Source organism: Haliotis asinina, chromosome 7, assembly GCF_037392515.1.
Source record: "Haliotis asinina isolate JCU_RB_2024 chromosome 7, JCU_Hal_asi_v2, whole genome shotgun sequence".
Taxonomy (NCBI): Eukaryota; Metazoa; Mollusca; class Gastropoda; order Lepetellida; family Haliotidae; genus Haliotis; species Haliotis asinina.
The window spans coordinates 22,094,604-22,112,087 of NC_090286.1; the positions used below are offsets into that span (position 1 = coordinate 22,094,604).

A 17,484-nucleotide genomic window follows, 5' to 3' on the forward strand; every position below is an offset into this window, starting at 1 on the left:
GGACTTCAGGGTCCAATTCTGCCCCCAGGACGATGGTATCCACGGTCCTAACAGTAAAGATAACGACTAGGTTAATGTTTCATATCACTGATACTTACTACATAGATAATCAAGATCAAAAGTTAATGCTTTTTCGTGAGAAAAACGCTGTAACCTCAAACACAAGTTGTAACTCGGCTCATGAAGTCATAGTTTTCTTCAAAACAGAGTTGGAAACACCTATCTGTCTGGTCCTCTGTCGCCCTTCCCATGAATCCATGCTCCACGCCTCTCCATGGAATGTCTTTTTGGCAGTCGTCCTGCCTCTGGGGGACTTCAGGGTCCAATTCTGCCCCCAGGACGATGGTATCCACGGTCCTAACAGTAAAGATAACGACTAGGTTAATGTTTCATATCACTGATACTTACTACATAGATAATCAAGATCAAAAGTTAATGCTTTTTCGTGAGAAAAACGCTGTAACCTCAAACACAAGTTGTAACTCGGCTCATGACGTCATTGTTTTCTTCCAAACAGAGTTGGAAACACCTACCTGTCTGGTCCTCTGTCGCCCTTCCCATGAATCCATGCTCCACGCCTCTCCATGGAATGTCTTTTTGGCAGTCGTCCTGCCTCTGGGGGACTTCAGGGTCCAATTCTGCCCCCAGGTCGATGGTATCCACGGTCCTAACAATAAACATAACAAATAGGTTAATGTTTCATATCACTGATACTTACTACATAGATAATGAATATCAAAAGTATATGCATTTTCGTGAGAAAAACGCTGTAACCTCAAACACAAGTTGTAACTCGGCTCATGACGTCATTGTTTTCTTCCAAACAGAGTTGGAAACACCTATCTGTCTGGTCCTCCGTCGCCCTTCCCATGAATCCATGCTCCACGTCTCTCCATGGAATGTCTTCTTGGCAGTCGTCCTGCCTCTGGGGGACTTCAGGGTCCATTTCCATCCCCAGGACGATGGTATCCCTGCTCCTAATAGTAAAGTGAATATATTTTACATCATTGGTACTTACTGTGTCTATAAATGAAAGTTGTATGCCTACACGTGATAAGATCTCAAACATGAAACTCAAGTTGTAACTTTGCAGTAGACGTCATTGTAAACAAGGTTGCACTGCATTTTATGTTTTCTTCAAAAGAGTGTTTGAAAGAAACAGTTGCTTGCGTAAGCGACGGTTCGACTGAAAAGGGCAAAGAACACTTCCCACACAGATTATGGCTGCGTGAGTGTACTTTCTGCACCGCTTTTAGCAATATACCAGCTATGTCACGGTGAGCAACAACAAATATATGCTTCACACATTATTTCCATATGGGAAATCGAATTAGGGTTGTTTGGAGCGTCAGGGGCGAACGCTTTAACCATTCAGTTATTCGACGATCCCCATAGATTTAAATGCAAAACAAATATGTCGGGGCGTGAAAACAAAATTAGATCTAAATATCAAATTGAAATATTGAAATACTTTACCAGCAGGTGGCCGTGCAGTCGGCCAGTACACTGACTCTCAAAGTGACCATCCGGGACTTGCTTTGTCTCGAGCTACCTACTGAAGGACGGAATGGTGGGTTAACACTAAGTTATGCCATCTATAGATAGCATCGTACAGGGCATGCACGAAGGGGGCCCTATCTACACTACCACCTAAATCTACCAGTCAAGTGCAGTCAGCATTGGGCCTACTGGGGATGCTGAAAAGACTGGGGCCACAGAGTGTGCCACCCCTAACCTAGCTGGGTTGCTGTAACAACCATCCTGACTGTACAATCAGGCCCTAGCACCGAACCTACTCCATGTACAGTCGGCGAGGGGCTACGCGGAGTGCGGACGTACTATGGAGCCACCATTAGACAAAAGCTCATCCCATCGGTCCCTTGGATAGCCAGTGTACTAAGGTCCGGGTGGAAGGGTTTAGAGGGACACAACACCAAATCCAAAATGTGCCAGGGTTCCTGCGTCTGAAAGAAATGAGTCATGCATAAGCATAAGGAATCACATTTCTCGCGTATGTAGATTGGTTTGACAACGGCGAGTGAGTGTGGTTTTATGCCGCTTTAGCAATATATCACTGACGGGCCTCAGAAGTGGGCGTGAGCCATAGTATTTAAGTGGGGACTCGAACACCGGCACTGAACGTGGCGTGCCATCACTTGAAAAGTACACTACACTACCACTCCATTTACATGCAGACACCAGTATCAACCTTTCCCATCCATACCTAAATGGCTGTATGCTATGAGAGAATGAGTGCGCACTGAAAATTAAAGAAACATTCATGAAGACGCATATTTTCTTCAAAATATATTTGGAAACACCTGCCTGTCTGGTCCTCTGTCACCCTTCAGGAGAATGCTTGAAGTCGTCCTACCTCTATAGGATCTCAAGACTTTCTGTCCCTACGACGAATATTTGACATCATTGCGAGTCGGTGCTCAGACCCCAAGCGGGCTTAAAGTGCGGAGCTGGAAACAACAAAGGGCAAACCAGCCACCTTACGCAACCTAATCCAAGTCGCCGAGCCCGAAACAAAGGGTTAAGGCAATTGAAAACACCTCAATCACAAGTGTTTGCACAGAGATATGTTTTCTGATTCAGGGTGAGCCAGAAAGACCTGGTAATATTCTTTTTTGAAACAAAACGAAACAAAAACCGCTTTCATTAATTACAGACTTATTTATGTAAGACAATATGATTAAAACATAATCAACGGCTAATACAATACAGGTATGACGCAGTGTAAATTTAAAATTACACGTTAAACACACAGTGACATAGGTGCATGGATCATTCAATACAAATGAATTAAAACAAACTGTCGTCCGTGGGTGGGAATGTTGTAAACTGTGATGTGCTTATCACTGCTCATCGCATTCGTGACTCACTCGTGTCATTATGCGGTTACAGTCTGTTTGACGTGAAAACGTACCGATGAATGTCTCTTTAAACAAAAAGTAAATCGAATAAAGTGAAATTCAGATTGGAAATTCTTACAAATTTACCTTGCCATTTGAACATTTAATTCTGAGAATTTTATTCAACTTAGTATGAAAGTTGTCTACCAAACGCTCGTAATTTCAAATCACTTTCTTTGTTTGTATTACAAGGGGGCATGCACATTAAATAAAACGCTGAGAAGAAGTTGGGCTGGTCTAAGTTAATTCTCATCACGTACCGCACGTGCTCTTGTTTCAATGATCTAACTGCTGCGCTTATCCCTTTGCAATACAAACCAGTAATAATGATTTGAATCTATGATCGTTTGTTAAATAACTTTTAGCCTAACTTGAATAAAATTCTAAGACTTAAATTTTCATTTGGAAAGATAAAATTACGTGGATTCGAAATATTAATTTCACTATGTCTGGTTTACTTTTTGTGTAAAGTGAGAAGTCATCTCAACATCAGACACCACCATACATGTACGTAAGACACCACCATCACATTCACCAATATATGGCACACCACCACCACATACACCACTACATACAGACACCACAGCCACCGACACAACGTGGGACGCAACACAGCGTAGTGGTGGGTTTGTTCATCCTTTCCTTGTGGAAACTAGTTCTAAAGATGTGTTGTGATGCGACATGGATCCTAGAAAGACAAAGTAGGATAATACATTTTGAACGAAGTAAATCTCTCGATATGGAGGAATTTAACGTTAAAGGAATATGCATGTGAAATAACAATATTGACACCTAGGTGATTTACAAAGTACATATGAAATACTCCCAGGTTTGAGATATTCTAAAAACGACAACAATATAACTTATAACACATGACACGTTTTATTGATAACAGTTCTTCCTACGACGTTTCAGAGCTAATTCTTGCTCCAAGTCAGCTATTTTGTCCAGGTGATAAGATATTATATTTACTAGTCAGTGTTTAGAATACCTCTTGGCTACCTTTTCAGCTACATGTTCTTTTACTGAATCAGCTATCACGTAGATACAAGTCTTGGTGTGGATGCATCTTCCAGTCACCGTACACTGTAGGTTAAACATTTGTGGATTTAGATCTGGTTTTACATAATCGTAGATTGTACATGCGTTTATTCAGATTTGCATCTAAATGATCGTAGATTGTACATTTATGGATTAAATCTGGTTTTGAATAAGCGTACATTGCCTATGCATGTATTTAGATCTGGTTGCAGACAATAAAATATATAAATTAATACATGTTTCATATAATTGTATCACATTCCGATTTATTCTCTTAAAATTTAAAGATATTCTTGTGAAATTCCGATGTTTTAATGACCTTTCTTGTGTCTTGTTTCGGGGAAGGGCATATTCGGTAGACTGGATCAACTGCACAAAATGACATAATATTGTAGGACTTCACTAAACGTGAGAATCCTTGAGAATGGCTTTAAACTAACACTTTGGGGGATCGAACCGACGCTGATTGTCATAACGCTTCACTCACTCACTCACTCACTCACTCACTCAACCACCTTTTATGGACGTTGGGATTTGATGGCTTCGTTGTATGCGTATACAATCTGGAACATTCTCTGACATTGTCTGATATTATACTGAAGTGTTTTGACCTGTTTCCGAAGTGTGTTAATAAGACGCTCTCAGGTGTAATGAAGATATGATTTGGGACAGTGACGAATGGAATCGCCATACTTCAAACTTGATGGGGATGTGTGCAGACATAATATAGTTGGACATCAGTTGCAACACGTTTGTCACAGTTTCCACCAGGTAAACTCCGTTCGCAGACAGACGAAACTCAACCGCATTGTGTTCTTAGTTACTTTGGTATTCCGTGCAAATATTCTCAAATCCAAATGAATTGTGCTTAAGAAGTTTGTAGTACATTTCTACTCGGTTCTGAAAGAGCGCAATAGATTCTCATCAAGTTCTACTCGTTCTGCCTTTATGTAGGTCTCACACAGGTCTTACTATGCCAACACTGTGTGCATTACGATATGACACGGTAGGGTATACAGACAATGTATGTATTTAACATGTTCTCCATTTGGGATAAAGAATTCTGCCTGTGAAACATGAACAAATTTGCAGCTGTCAGCATGCTGAATGCTTATTTGCTGGAATTATTATTGGAAGCAGAACAATTGGTAGAGCAAGAAAGGAGGAAACGAACAAAGACTTGTTGGATGAGAAAGTTTCTTTAACCCGAGAGGGGACCAGCTGTGGGACATTTCATCAACTGCCACAGGATCTCCGCCTTGATGATCATGAGTCCTACAATTTCTTGAGAATCACCCCACTCAGATTTGATGAAATTCTTGAATGCATCACCCTTTATTAAATAAGATGTCTTTCTTGGTCCACCCTCATGTTTCTGTGGAAGCATGGTGATGTCGATGTTTCCATCTTGAAACTGATAACGGAAATAGAATGGGCTGGGTACTTACAGAAATCAAACCAGGACATGTCTGCTATTACCACTGCACACGCTAGAATCAGCGTGAGAATGTAGTGCGAACGGGAAGAGGTGTCTGAATACGACCTGGTTGAGTTAAGAAAGAGTTAGAGCTGGGTAGTGCATGTTATGAAAGTTGTAGGTCTAATCCAGAACGGATATATACTGACTAAAGACGGGTTTGAACTGCTTGAAAACGTCGTTCACATGGGGTGAAGGCGCATTTCTTCCCTGTTTATACGTAATACCAACTGTCTGGGGATTGTTCACAGATGAGATAGACTTACTGACAGCTATTTATGATCAAACGAGCATTGTAATTTATATAATCATTACACGTTCTATCCCGTTCAATCTCTTTTTACAGTTATTGTTAAGACGGGTCAGGACGTCCTAAGAACTACAAATGTACCTTGGCGTGCCTCGGGCCTAACAGCAGGTAAGCATGGCCGGACCAACAGAACTCCATCGTTCGTTCGTATGTGCGACAAGACTAGACTTGTTGAGAGGACCGCTGATTTGTCCCAATGTCTTGGGAGTGGTGTGTTTTTACCAACAATCTTGACTTCTTGTGCCGTCGACGATCACCTTTGATTCGCTCCCCTACTTCGACCGACTCTTGCTTGGCATACCTGTCCCAAACAGCATCAGTTCTAATGCAGTCAGTTCTATTCCGAATTTATCTCACTGCATCAGCCAAGTCTCCAAATTTTGAAACAGTTCCCTTTCTGCACATTTGCAATTTTGCCAGGCCATTAACTATATGAAGAGCCAGCATTCTCACCTCTGCTAGTAGGCAATGAAGGACCAAACACGCTCGTTTGAAGTTCCTCTTACAAACCGCATTTGATGTTCTTTCTTGATGTTCCATCTGAATGAGCCATTGTAGAAGGAACACTAGAAATGTCAATGTGCTAATCAGGATTGATGGGAAAATCCATTCAGTCTTCCAAATGAATGACGTGTCACGTCTGTATCTTATGAACATTGCAAGTGGAGTTGTTGTCTCAAAGAATATAATTCACAGCTTCGTGCATGTTGAACAGAACAAAAGGATTAACATCATATGCAGTCAGCGGAACTCTTCCAAGACGAACTTTTGGTCACCTTTACATCGATTGAACCTGAAACTGAAAATCTCCTCTTTTACGTTGATTCCCAAAAAGTCTATAAAGCCCAGGGATGAGAATCTCCTCACAACCAAAGGGTCACAATGTTCACGAAACACGCCTTTACATCATGTGGACAGGTTTCTAATGCAATGTACGTACCAAATAATCTAGTAATGCTTGTAGATGAAGTATTGACAAAAACTCCCACCAACATCCACCAGTCTAAAACGTCTTATTGAGCGAGTTAACCACAATGTGCATGTGTGGAAACACCTAATCATGAAGATTCCTTGACCAGTTGGCCCTGGTTGGAGCATTTGTGATGGTCAGCTTATCCCTTTTCTGATGTCGAGAGATTCTGCTCCCCGTGGATTGGTTAACTGTAGATGCAAAAGGTCAGCATGCCAGCAGAGAGATGCAGATGAACTGATTCACTGTGCAGAGACTTGTCTTTTTGTATGGCAGGTGATTGTTGCCCGAACAGCTTTGGCTTGTAGATGACTCCAATTCTGACATGATGTTACAAATGATATGAAAGAAAGTGAAGAGAAGAGTTAATTGTAAGCTTCTGAACGTATCAAAAGTGATTAAGAGTTATCGGACAGACCACTTTGAATAGCTACAACAAGACCGAAGTTGTCATTTCTCAATCAAGAGAGTCCTATCAACATTAAAAGAGTTTTATATCAATACGTTTAGAAAGTAACCTGTAAAAATATTAATGCGAAAGCTGTACCCTGCTTCCTCGATCCTGTACAGCCAGAGCTTAGACGCAGTTATCGGCCTTGAAGCATAGTTTTCTAACACTTTGGATGATGTTATTTCATCAACTATTTTAGGCAAATGACGCTTTCATAAACCATACCGTTGAAATTTTGTTCTTTTTCGAAACTGTACAAACTTAGTCCTCTGCTATGCATAAGTAGTAAAACTACAATGGTGGTCATCTTGGCAGCCATTTTGAATTCTGGGTAATATGAAATTACTTGTTTTGTGCCCAAGCCACCACTCTAGAAGAGACAAGTATGAAAAACATCAAAAGTATCAACATTGGATGTAAATGGACACATTCGGTGTTAATTTTTATGTAAATTTAACTGCCGAGAGGCAACACACGACAATTTAAGATGGCGGGCAAAATGGCGGCCATTTTGATTATTTTCAAAAGTAAAAATATGTAAAAAAAGTTAAACATCCTTTACCAATTCACAAAAGTCAAAATGAAAGTGATCAGACTGATACTAGTAAAACTATCCATCATTAACTTTGAGATGCTGTCGGGTAGCAAACCAAATGTCATGAAAATGCTCACAGATCCCCATCACATAAAATGGTCTATGAAAAAAATACCCCACTGATACCACAATCTGAGAGTATTACAGGCCTTTTCATGAGCCCAAGACATCATACTAACTGAAAATAGTGTCAAACCAAATCAGTACTTGGGTGGCTACGAAATCCTATTTCTGGGCTCCTTTTGAAATTCTCCTCCTGGGCTAACGTTATATTTTGCATGTACTCACCCTGACAAGAAGCGGTTGTGACAGCCAGACATTGCATTTACGCTACTCTAACGCCTATGTTAACCGATGTGTCGTCTTGTATGAAGAATATTGTAAAGTAAGACAAACTATTATCTATATCACTATGAAGACACATTTTTAATTTTATAATGACAAGTAAATTTTCAATTATGAGCAAATTCCATTATACCAGACTTATATAAATATGCAGGCATAACATATGATCTTGCAAGTGGAATAGGGGTGGGGATTATGTTTAGATTATTTTGTAAACAACTTGTTGCAGAAATACCGGGAAACAATTATCTTGTCCTTATGGTTTTAATGAATGTATTGTTCGCGGGACAGGATGGTTGCCATAGGATCCAAAATGATACTAAGTATCATAGGGTGACAACTAGATGACTAGATGTTTGGTTTGTTTGTTGGTTGATTGATGCCTTATTAACGTGGCAATCGTCAATATTCAGGCTATATGGCAGCTGTCTGTAAAATGTGCCCGACCAGAGAATCCAGTGACCAACAACATGAGCATCAATCTACGCAAATGGGATACCAATACTTGTGTCAGTCAATTCCGTGATGGCTAAATGGGTGGGTTAGCTGGGTTTACCACCATTGAGAATAACATTGCATTGCTATCACGCAGAGTGACCGTGATATAGAGGGAGACCCTGGTGATGCAGGGACAAGCTGTTTCACCACTTTAGTAGAAACAACAAGCACAGCTGTGGTCCGGACAAACAGAGAAACATTGGGCTTCGAACACGCAAAAACAGGTTTCTGGGACGTATTGTAGTGCAGAGGGCCCTGCTAATTGACAAATCCTGAAATGATTTCAAATTCAAAAGGAGTGAGACTCTTATGAATAAAAACGCTACAGTCCCAACCTTGCACCAAGTGGCTACACTTTCCCATCCTTAGAATCTCACTTCAAGGATAGCGTTCTCCCAACGATGATGCGTTGGGGTCTGCGGTCAGGGGCAGATATGGACAAATACTGAAAAATGGGGCTATTATACTGTAAATCAAAATGATATTATTTTTTAGTAGTGGGGGTAGGGTAGGGTAGCTTAGAGGTTAAAGCGTTAGCTCGTCAGGCCGAAGACACTGGTTTAATGCCCTACATGGGTACAATGCCTGACGCCCATTTCTGGTATTCAGTGTTATTGCTGGAACGTTACTGAAAGCCGTGTAAAAGTAAACCCATGGGCTCAAAGGTTAGAATTTTAGGGAAAATGCACGTATGGTCTGATTTCGATGTATGTCTAAGAACACCAATGGTTTGGAGTACGAACTAAATATGTTCCTCCACGTAAGGGTCAGGGTCACAGTATCTTCAGGGTGTAAAGAAGATGACCAATCTGATCTGCTGGTCAAGTAATTGTTGCCATTGAATACTGGTAGTTACAAAGCAAGCCATTACTTAACTGATTTGTTTTTCACTATCATTGTCGCTCAGTATTTTACCGTAATACCCTTCAAATACAAATGTGATCGAAAAACCCACAACAACAACAACAACAACAACAGCAACAACAACCAAACCCCTCATAGACTGACTTTGAAATGAATTTCCTTGTTCCATCAAATGTGTTAATTTCAGATAATGTTACAGATACAAGAGCCAAACTTCGCATGTGCGAGTCACACGTTCTACAGTGTACATTTCCTTATTGTCCATATAAACACCTTATCGTTAAAGGCAAACATACATTATTCGTTTTCAACTTTCTTTAATTTTTGCTAAGTTCGTCAGTTTCGCAGAATAATTTCATTCACAGTCTGGACATGATTCATCACACTTATATTTGCAAAAACAAAATGCACAAGAGAATGAAACAAATATCTGCTTCTTGATATTTCTTTTTAATGAACATTCTTCCTGATAACAATCAGTATGTGTTTTCACAAGTATTTATCAAAACGCCTAAAGACATGTGAGGTTAGTCAAGAGGAGCTTTGAACAGCATTTCACTTACATGATCCCATGCCATCTTTGGGGAAGAGGAAAACCCAAAGGCAGTTCCGAATTCTAAATACTGGCGCTACTATGCTGTGCATAATTTGCAATACAGAAATTATCCCGGCATTTCATACACTTCTTACAAAGACAGAAATATTTCTTTTGGGTATTTTCATTTTTTTTGTGCACCGAACTTTAGGGGCACTGTTTATGGTCGCAGTTCAATATTCAAAAGTGTTCGTCTGGTTTCTGAAACTGACTGGAATTCCCTCTTTTGATAAGGCAGGCAGTCAGGGTTCATTTGATTTATCCTGTTAAGTTTGGTTTGTCTGACCATCATGGATAGATGACCATGATGCTTGTGATAGTCATGAATGTATCAACCAGTCATATGTTATGTAGCAATGTCTGTTGTATTACTTCAGCAAGTAGGAATATAAACACAAAGAAACCCATCCTTAATTTCTACCTGACATGTTTTGTCCACTGGTGCGGGCTTTTCCAACAGGTTGGTCGGTTTGACTGATACACAACACTCAATAGCTTGGGGATGTGAGGTCAAGGGGTTTCAGTTAAGTCCAAGATTGTTGATCATATCGATCACAAATCATTCTTCAGTAGAAGTGGGCATGTGTTGCTTTTGTTAGGGTCTAACATCCGGGGTATATTTTAGAGATACAATACTTTCTGTTTCCTTCAAGATCAGAGGTGTAATTTGAACCAAATGTGTATGTTGATTTTTGTATGGTAACGACCTTTCATTCCAGGATCACTTCAGTGAGTATCAAAAGGACTCAACTGTATCAAGAAAACCCATTGCATTACCTGGGGCCCTTTCGCACACAAAGACAAGTGCCAGGGGCCTGCATTCACACATGCCATTATGGGTCAACTGTCAGGTCGATGCTCAACTTATCCCTGTTTGTCAGTAGTTGCTCTCAGCTGTACCACAAACATGGTTGAGGAATGTCTAAGGGAGACAACTATGTCCACATGCTTCTGGGTTAATTATGTCAGAGACAAGAACCTTGGAATTGGTTCATACAGGTATTCCTATGAAGAACAAAGATAACATCAGACTTAGCCACCAGAAAACTTGATCAACATTCCCTTGTCCATGAAGTACAGTGCAACTGCACAGGGGGTACACATGAAAGATCTCTAAACAAAGAGTACTGTCAGAATTTTCAGTCTGAACAATACCGAGCATTTTTTCAACTGTGCTGGGAAAGACTACAAATTGACAAATAGACATAACAGGACTCAACAAATATCCAAATTTATGCATTTAATGCTGAAACCATTCAGTGAACTGGGAAACAATGAGCAATGTAACAAGCATGAAAAGATTATCATCACTTTCAAACAATGATACTTAGGCAGCAGATTCATTTACAGTCAAATTACCCTACGTCAATTTTAACAATCATGCCTTACATTAGATAAATAAATGCTTAATGCCTGTTCTTGCAACCTGTTCATCTTATAAATCAAAACATGCTAACAGGTTTCATTCTTCCATAATCAGTCAGGCTGGAATGATTAAGACTGAACAGTTTCAATTGTTGTAAACAAGAATGGAAAGTTTAAGTGTCATGGCAGAGTTTCCTGAATACTGAAACATCATCACCACTCCGTTTACAAACACTGCAACAGCAAATTTCTATTTGAAGAGATTTCAATGGGACCAGTCTCATTTTCTAAGTATATTTCTCTAACTTTGGCACCTACCTCTAGGGGTGTTGACAAGGAAAAACAATTAAACAAAACATTAAATTTGATAAGGGTGAAGCTTGGAGATTCATTTTTGATAATATTTTGTATCAGCTTATGTCTAGCGTATAGCCATCAGTTCTGAACAGCTGAAAATCCCTCCATAAATGATCTTGTCTGATGAACACTGCGTGAATGCGTGAACTACCATCTAAACAAAATATGTGTATTATTAATATTTAGAACTAGCAAGTAAAGATACAGAAATATGATATACTGCCTCAAAGGCCTGATTTACTGTGGGAATTTATCTAAAAGCTGTAAAGAAATCCAACTGACAACTGAGAATGTCTGCCACATCTTCATACAGAGAAATGTGATGGAGTAAAAGATTCACATGTGAATATAATACGCTCTGCTTAACAGTCTAGGTAACTGCAGAAATATACAAATATGTTTTGCAACTAAGAATATATTGTGGTTTTCTGGCCCTGCAATGAGAATGAAGCCTGATGATGACAGAATATGTATACATAACACGCACAGTTTTTCTCAAAACTCAGAACACTTTCTAACTAACATGACAAAGTCGTAAAACCTTACATTATCATTTAGGTAGCACTCAAGTATATACAAGTGAATTGTAAAAATTTTCATTTTCATGATAATGATGATAGTATCGTGTCTTGTGAAAGTAGATAATAATGCTAATGTTTACCATGGTTACAAATTTTCAGACAGAAACTACTGTCTCAAAAACACATTCTTTGTTAACGTATTGATTGTTGGACATCAGGAAATGACATACCAGACTTTTCCAGAATCAGGCTTGAAACTGTGCATTACTGATGGATATTGTTAGGATTACACTTGTTCTAACCATTTTAACATCCACATAAGACTTAACTATTCCTTGGAGATGATATATGTATTTCCTTATAATTGATGAATAAAGATTTTGTGAGAAGATTATTCATGCTACATAGATACGGTGTAATTCATGAACATGCTAAAACTACAGAGTTATAAACATCTACACCAGTAATGTTAAAAGCAGAGTTGTAAATCAAAGTTAGTCCTGCTGTCCTGACGATGTGATGCTCTGGTGTTTAAATCTCTATATGTAAAGCTTTCACTGTTACAATCATGACAAAGTCATTATCACTTTCACTTTCTATTTCAAACTCTACAAAACTGTCTTTTCCCCCATCCAGATTCTCCCGCTGCTAACTTTCTTCTTCTTCCTCCATTTCTCCATCCCCATCTTCTTCATCTTGCTCCATTTCTTCCTCTTTGTCAGATGGCAGATATTTAGCAAGAAGGTCTAACAATTCATAAATCTGGTCCTCTGTTAACCTCTCCTCACTTTCTTCTATCATAATCTGAATCTCAACAGCTGTTGATGGACGGTGATTGAGCAACTGAAGCTTTTCAGCTCTTGTTAACTTAAAGGGCTTAATGGCATCCATGAACTTCTGAATACTTTCAGCATCTTGAAGTTTACATGGTGTCCCTTCTAAATATTTCACTGCTTCGTATGTTATTGTTGCCAGATTCTGCTGGTGTTTGTTGGGCTTGCGCTGTCCTTTGCCAGTTTGAATGTCTGTAAGCAAACTAAGAACCTCAAAGTTACTAAGCATGGACTTGCTCTCATTAATCACTTCCATGCCTCGTCTTTGTTTGTTCACATTTCATCTCAACTGCCTCAAGTAGTGGATAGATGCATGGCGTCCGGCAAGGATCACATAAGTCCAGGCTAGTGCAACTATCAGAAATAATACCTGAAGTAGGAAAACAGATAAATGAATACACATAAAGAGGAGGAAATTCTTACTGCTAGGGCAGCAACAGTTGTTTCCACTAGTGCACTGAATATTATTATTAGGGACTAACAATCATGTGATTGTTTTTTCTGGTAATAGCTGTAGAGACTAACAGCCATCATGGTCAACTCACTTTAAGCAAATCTCAGTTCAGACCAAAGTGTACTATTTGATTTTCATCAGCGCCTGCTTCACTGCCACGTACTTGCAGTGGGAAATTCGGCTACAGCCAAATTGATACCTGCAGTGTCATTACATGATGGTGTTAGAAAGAAGCGAAGAATGCATAAGCTTATGATACACAACATGCTTACTGACCAATGCAACTTTGCTGCTTGGCTGTGGTCACTGTTGTGTTTTGCAACTGTTATGTAAACTTTGTGGTGTTGAATTCTAAATGTGCTAAAGGTATAGGGTCTAAAAAGGAAATATTTATGCCTGCTAAGCTAACATGAAACACAGAAATATATTAAATATATCATATAAATATAAGGTGAGGACTTTTAAGGAGAAGCATGTACAATGTGAAGGATTCCCCAACCCTTACTCTCCTCCATCCCCAACCTCAACAGCCACCCCCCTCCCTGCCTTCCACCCACCCACACCTCAATATTTGCTTGTCACAAGATTAAAGGGGCACTGATGCGGAGCGAATAATGTTTCTCGCCAACGGTCGAATTACGAAACCAAACCGCAAATTGGTCAGCGCCCGCTCCTTCGACCGTGACGGACAAAGGAACTGGGCTCCTGTCCATATTAGCAGAATTTCTTCACCTAAACAGTCAGGTGGCCGGATGCCCATCATATGCCATTTGTTTAAAAATATCCATGGTATCCCTTGTCTGATCGTAACCAAATATCCCAGCAGTGTAGTTCTTTTCGGATGCTTGGATGGTATACTTACTGATCCAATTTGATCCTATTTCAGTGTTTTTAACCTCGATATTTAATCATGTTACATGAAAATATGATGTCTACAGGCACGTAGCAAGCCATTTGTTTCAGTATGGAAGATTGCAAAGCTTTATATATGTAGGTAGTTTTGAGTGTTGGTTCAGCTGTGATAGCAAATATCACACGTAAATTTTGGTAGCTATGGTAGCTACAATGGTTTATTATTTATGATAATAAAAACACAGAGTTGATTTATTTGAATTCGTAAACAAAAAACGATGACTTTGCCTTTGGTAGAGAAATCTGAAAATTTTCTTACGTAAAAAAACCCTTATTTCACCTATTTACCCAAGTACACAGCAAATGGATGTGTGTATTCCTTATGTAACGAAATTCCGTTGGTATCCTCAAAACAGTTTCGGCCCATAAGTGTTTTCAGGCTGCATGCAACACAGAGATTACATCTTCCTTGCTGTAACTCGGGTTTGATGTGTAAAGCTACACGTGTTATTTGTCATCATTCTTTGGATGGTCAATTAATGAATTTATAACAGGTATAATTAGTAGTAACACCACTTCGGTTACTCAACAAAGATTGCCATTTGGCATTTCTCCTGTCTGGAGTAAATACTCAACATTATAAATTAAGGTCTGTAATGGCAAATGTATTGTATGTTATGTAATACGTGCATGTAAGTGATGCAAGAGGGTTTATCAGCTGAGTTACAAAAACAATCATCGATCAAAGGATTAACCGATAACACACTGATTGATTAATTACTTTTATCTTCTAGCGGATTTGTCAAAAGGCAGTGTGTGTAGATGACTACACCCTGTCGTAAAGTGTGAGTGCAAAAACAACATCCTCCCTTCAAAGAATTAACCACCCTTGCGTTGATTGATTGATTGCTCATTATTGGTTAACTAAATTACTTAGAATAGTGGACATCTTACAATTAGTTTGCCAGGTGTGCTATCTTGGGAGACCAATGAGAGGTTTATCTGGTTTTCACCAACGAAAGACGTGAAACGATGTGTTACTTTTTTGCAAACTAGACAGTTGTAAGACACGCGACATAGAGAAGGATTATTTACCAGCTGCAGATGAATGGAATACGATTTCTTTTACGTGGATATTGATGGATACATTCCTGAACAAGGTAGTAGCCTGACATTGTTGCTATAAAATTAGTCTGTTTTACATTCATTATTTGCATTTTGTTTTGATTTATTTGTTGTAGCATTCAGAAGAATCTGTATGACAAAGAAAACACACACTAAATCGGGTATGTGTGTGAAATAGAATCCACATTGGCAATCTATACAATGTATAAATGTTGCTGTTATGTTAGAAATTTACTATGAGTATAAGCAGATCGTGTGTTCTTTTATTAATTTTCAGAATCATACAATTATGACTAAACTAATTAGTGTTATGAGACAAAATATAGAGACGTACATTGGCTTCGTTATTTTTCCGTCCTGTTAGTTTTTTACCATTTCTACCACTGGCAGATGATTAACCTTCAAAGTGTTTCATTTGTTTTCATAATACATTTGTAATGAAGTAAAAATGACTTCACCTAAGTTGATCTGTCTATTATTAAACTATCAATTGCGCTTACGGAATGCGCAGCAGAGGTCACGAACCAGTCACGAATTCTGGGATATCATCCGGGTACTCACGGGAGAAAAACAATAACAAAAGTTTACACCAGTCCACGGAAATTGCTCCGCATCAGTGCCCCTTTAATGCCCTCTCCAGAATTGCTGAACACCTCCCCCCCCCGCCCTCCACACACACACATACACACATACACACACACACACACACACTTCTAAGTACTTGTGTACAAAACTGATGAAACCCCCTTCCCCTCCCATCATCATCACCCCCTACAGCCTAATACTAAACCCTAAACAAATCGATAAGTGAGTGGTGAAGACATTTTCACAACCACCATCCTCACTACTGGTTGATTAACGGACCATGTTGAACGGAGGAAACATTGTTGAGTTCCTAAACATGTCATGCAACTAGGAGAGACCGACAGACAAAGAGGAACAATGCACCTGACTTCTTACAACTTGGATCACTATTGGTGCCGTGTAAGTGTCACTATTATATGTTCGTCTGCCATATTCCCTTCCTGTCCGAACATGCATTGTAACTTTCGTGAACAGTCAAAAGTTTAAGGAAAGCTGTGAACACACCAAACGATACGGTTAACTTACAAAATTTAAAATTCGTGATGCTGTTTTCTTGCTAAACTGGTAGTTTCCCGGCGTCATAAAAGACATTTCGAAAACTACTTATTACTGTGCAACAGCAATCATAATTTGTGAAATGTTCCTCCTTGGAACCGGAAATACAGCGCCGTCTACAGGAAGTAACAAATAACCTGGAATCTTTTAACCGGACATGTTATACAAAAGTAGGAACAATAACAAAAAACAAACGAATAGAGGCCTTTTGTGATACGGAACTATGGTACATGCTTACACCAGTGCTAGGAAACAAATGGTTTAATATTTGATTCAAAACCGTAATTCAATGTTAATTCTAAGCTGGATGAACATACTAGGTATTGTTGGAACAGTAACATGTCATTGCAGATTGCTCTTAACATGGGGATCCGACAATAAATACAACCTTAAAATGTCAAATAGAATGATACCATATTTAATTATCATAATTATTTCATAGGTAGAGTAACGGTAACCATTAACACGATTTTTAAGGAGATTAAAGTGTTTGTTTTCATGACATCAAAGAGCTCAAAGAAAATAAATGTACAAACTTAAATCCTATTTCCACCAACTTGCCAACTTTTTATGGTATCTATAGCAGCGAGTCGATATTGTGCGTAATGCTCTTTATCACAAACGCAAATAGTAAATTCATAAACTTCATGTTAATGCTATGAATAGAAAAGGAGAGATTTTTGCAGTTTGGATGACACGAGAGTATTATCTCTCTTTTCTCTTGAGACTCATGCATTCCGTCATTTAATTGACATGAATGTATTCTTCCTGAA

The 17,484-nt window shown here is 39.1% G+C and overlaps 1 protein-coding gene across 1 annotated transcript; it reads right to left on the reverse strand.

The window, feature by feature from the left end:
* Positions 1–11,286: 11,286 nt before the first annotated feature.
* LOC137291334 (DNA-directed RNA polymerase III subunit RPC9-like) lies at positions 11,287–16,860 on the reverse strand. Its single transcript, XM_067822638.1, has 2 exons — positions 16,682–16,860; positions 11,287–13,510 (listed from the first exon to the last, which is right to left on the reverse strand). The coding sequence occupies exon 2, from the start codon at positions 13,394–13,396 to the stop codon at positions 12,956–12,958; it is 441 nt and encodes a 146-aa protein (XP_067678739.1). The 5' UTR covers positions 13,397–13,510; positions 16,682–16,860; the 3' UTR covers positions 11,287–12,955.
* Positions 16,861–17,484: the final 624 nt, after the last annotated feature.

Bases quoted from the DNA above. Each gene is read 5' to 3' on its own strand.
- LOC137291334 (XM_067822638.1), bottom strand. From the start codon at position 13,396: ATGGAAGTGATTAATGAGAGCAAGTCCATGCTTAGTAACTTTGAGGTT.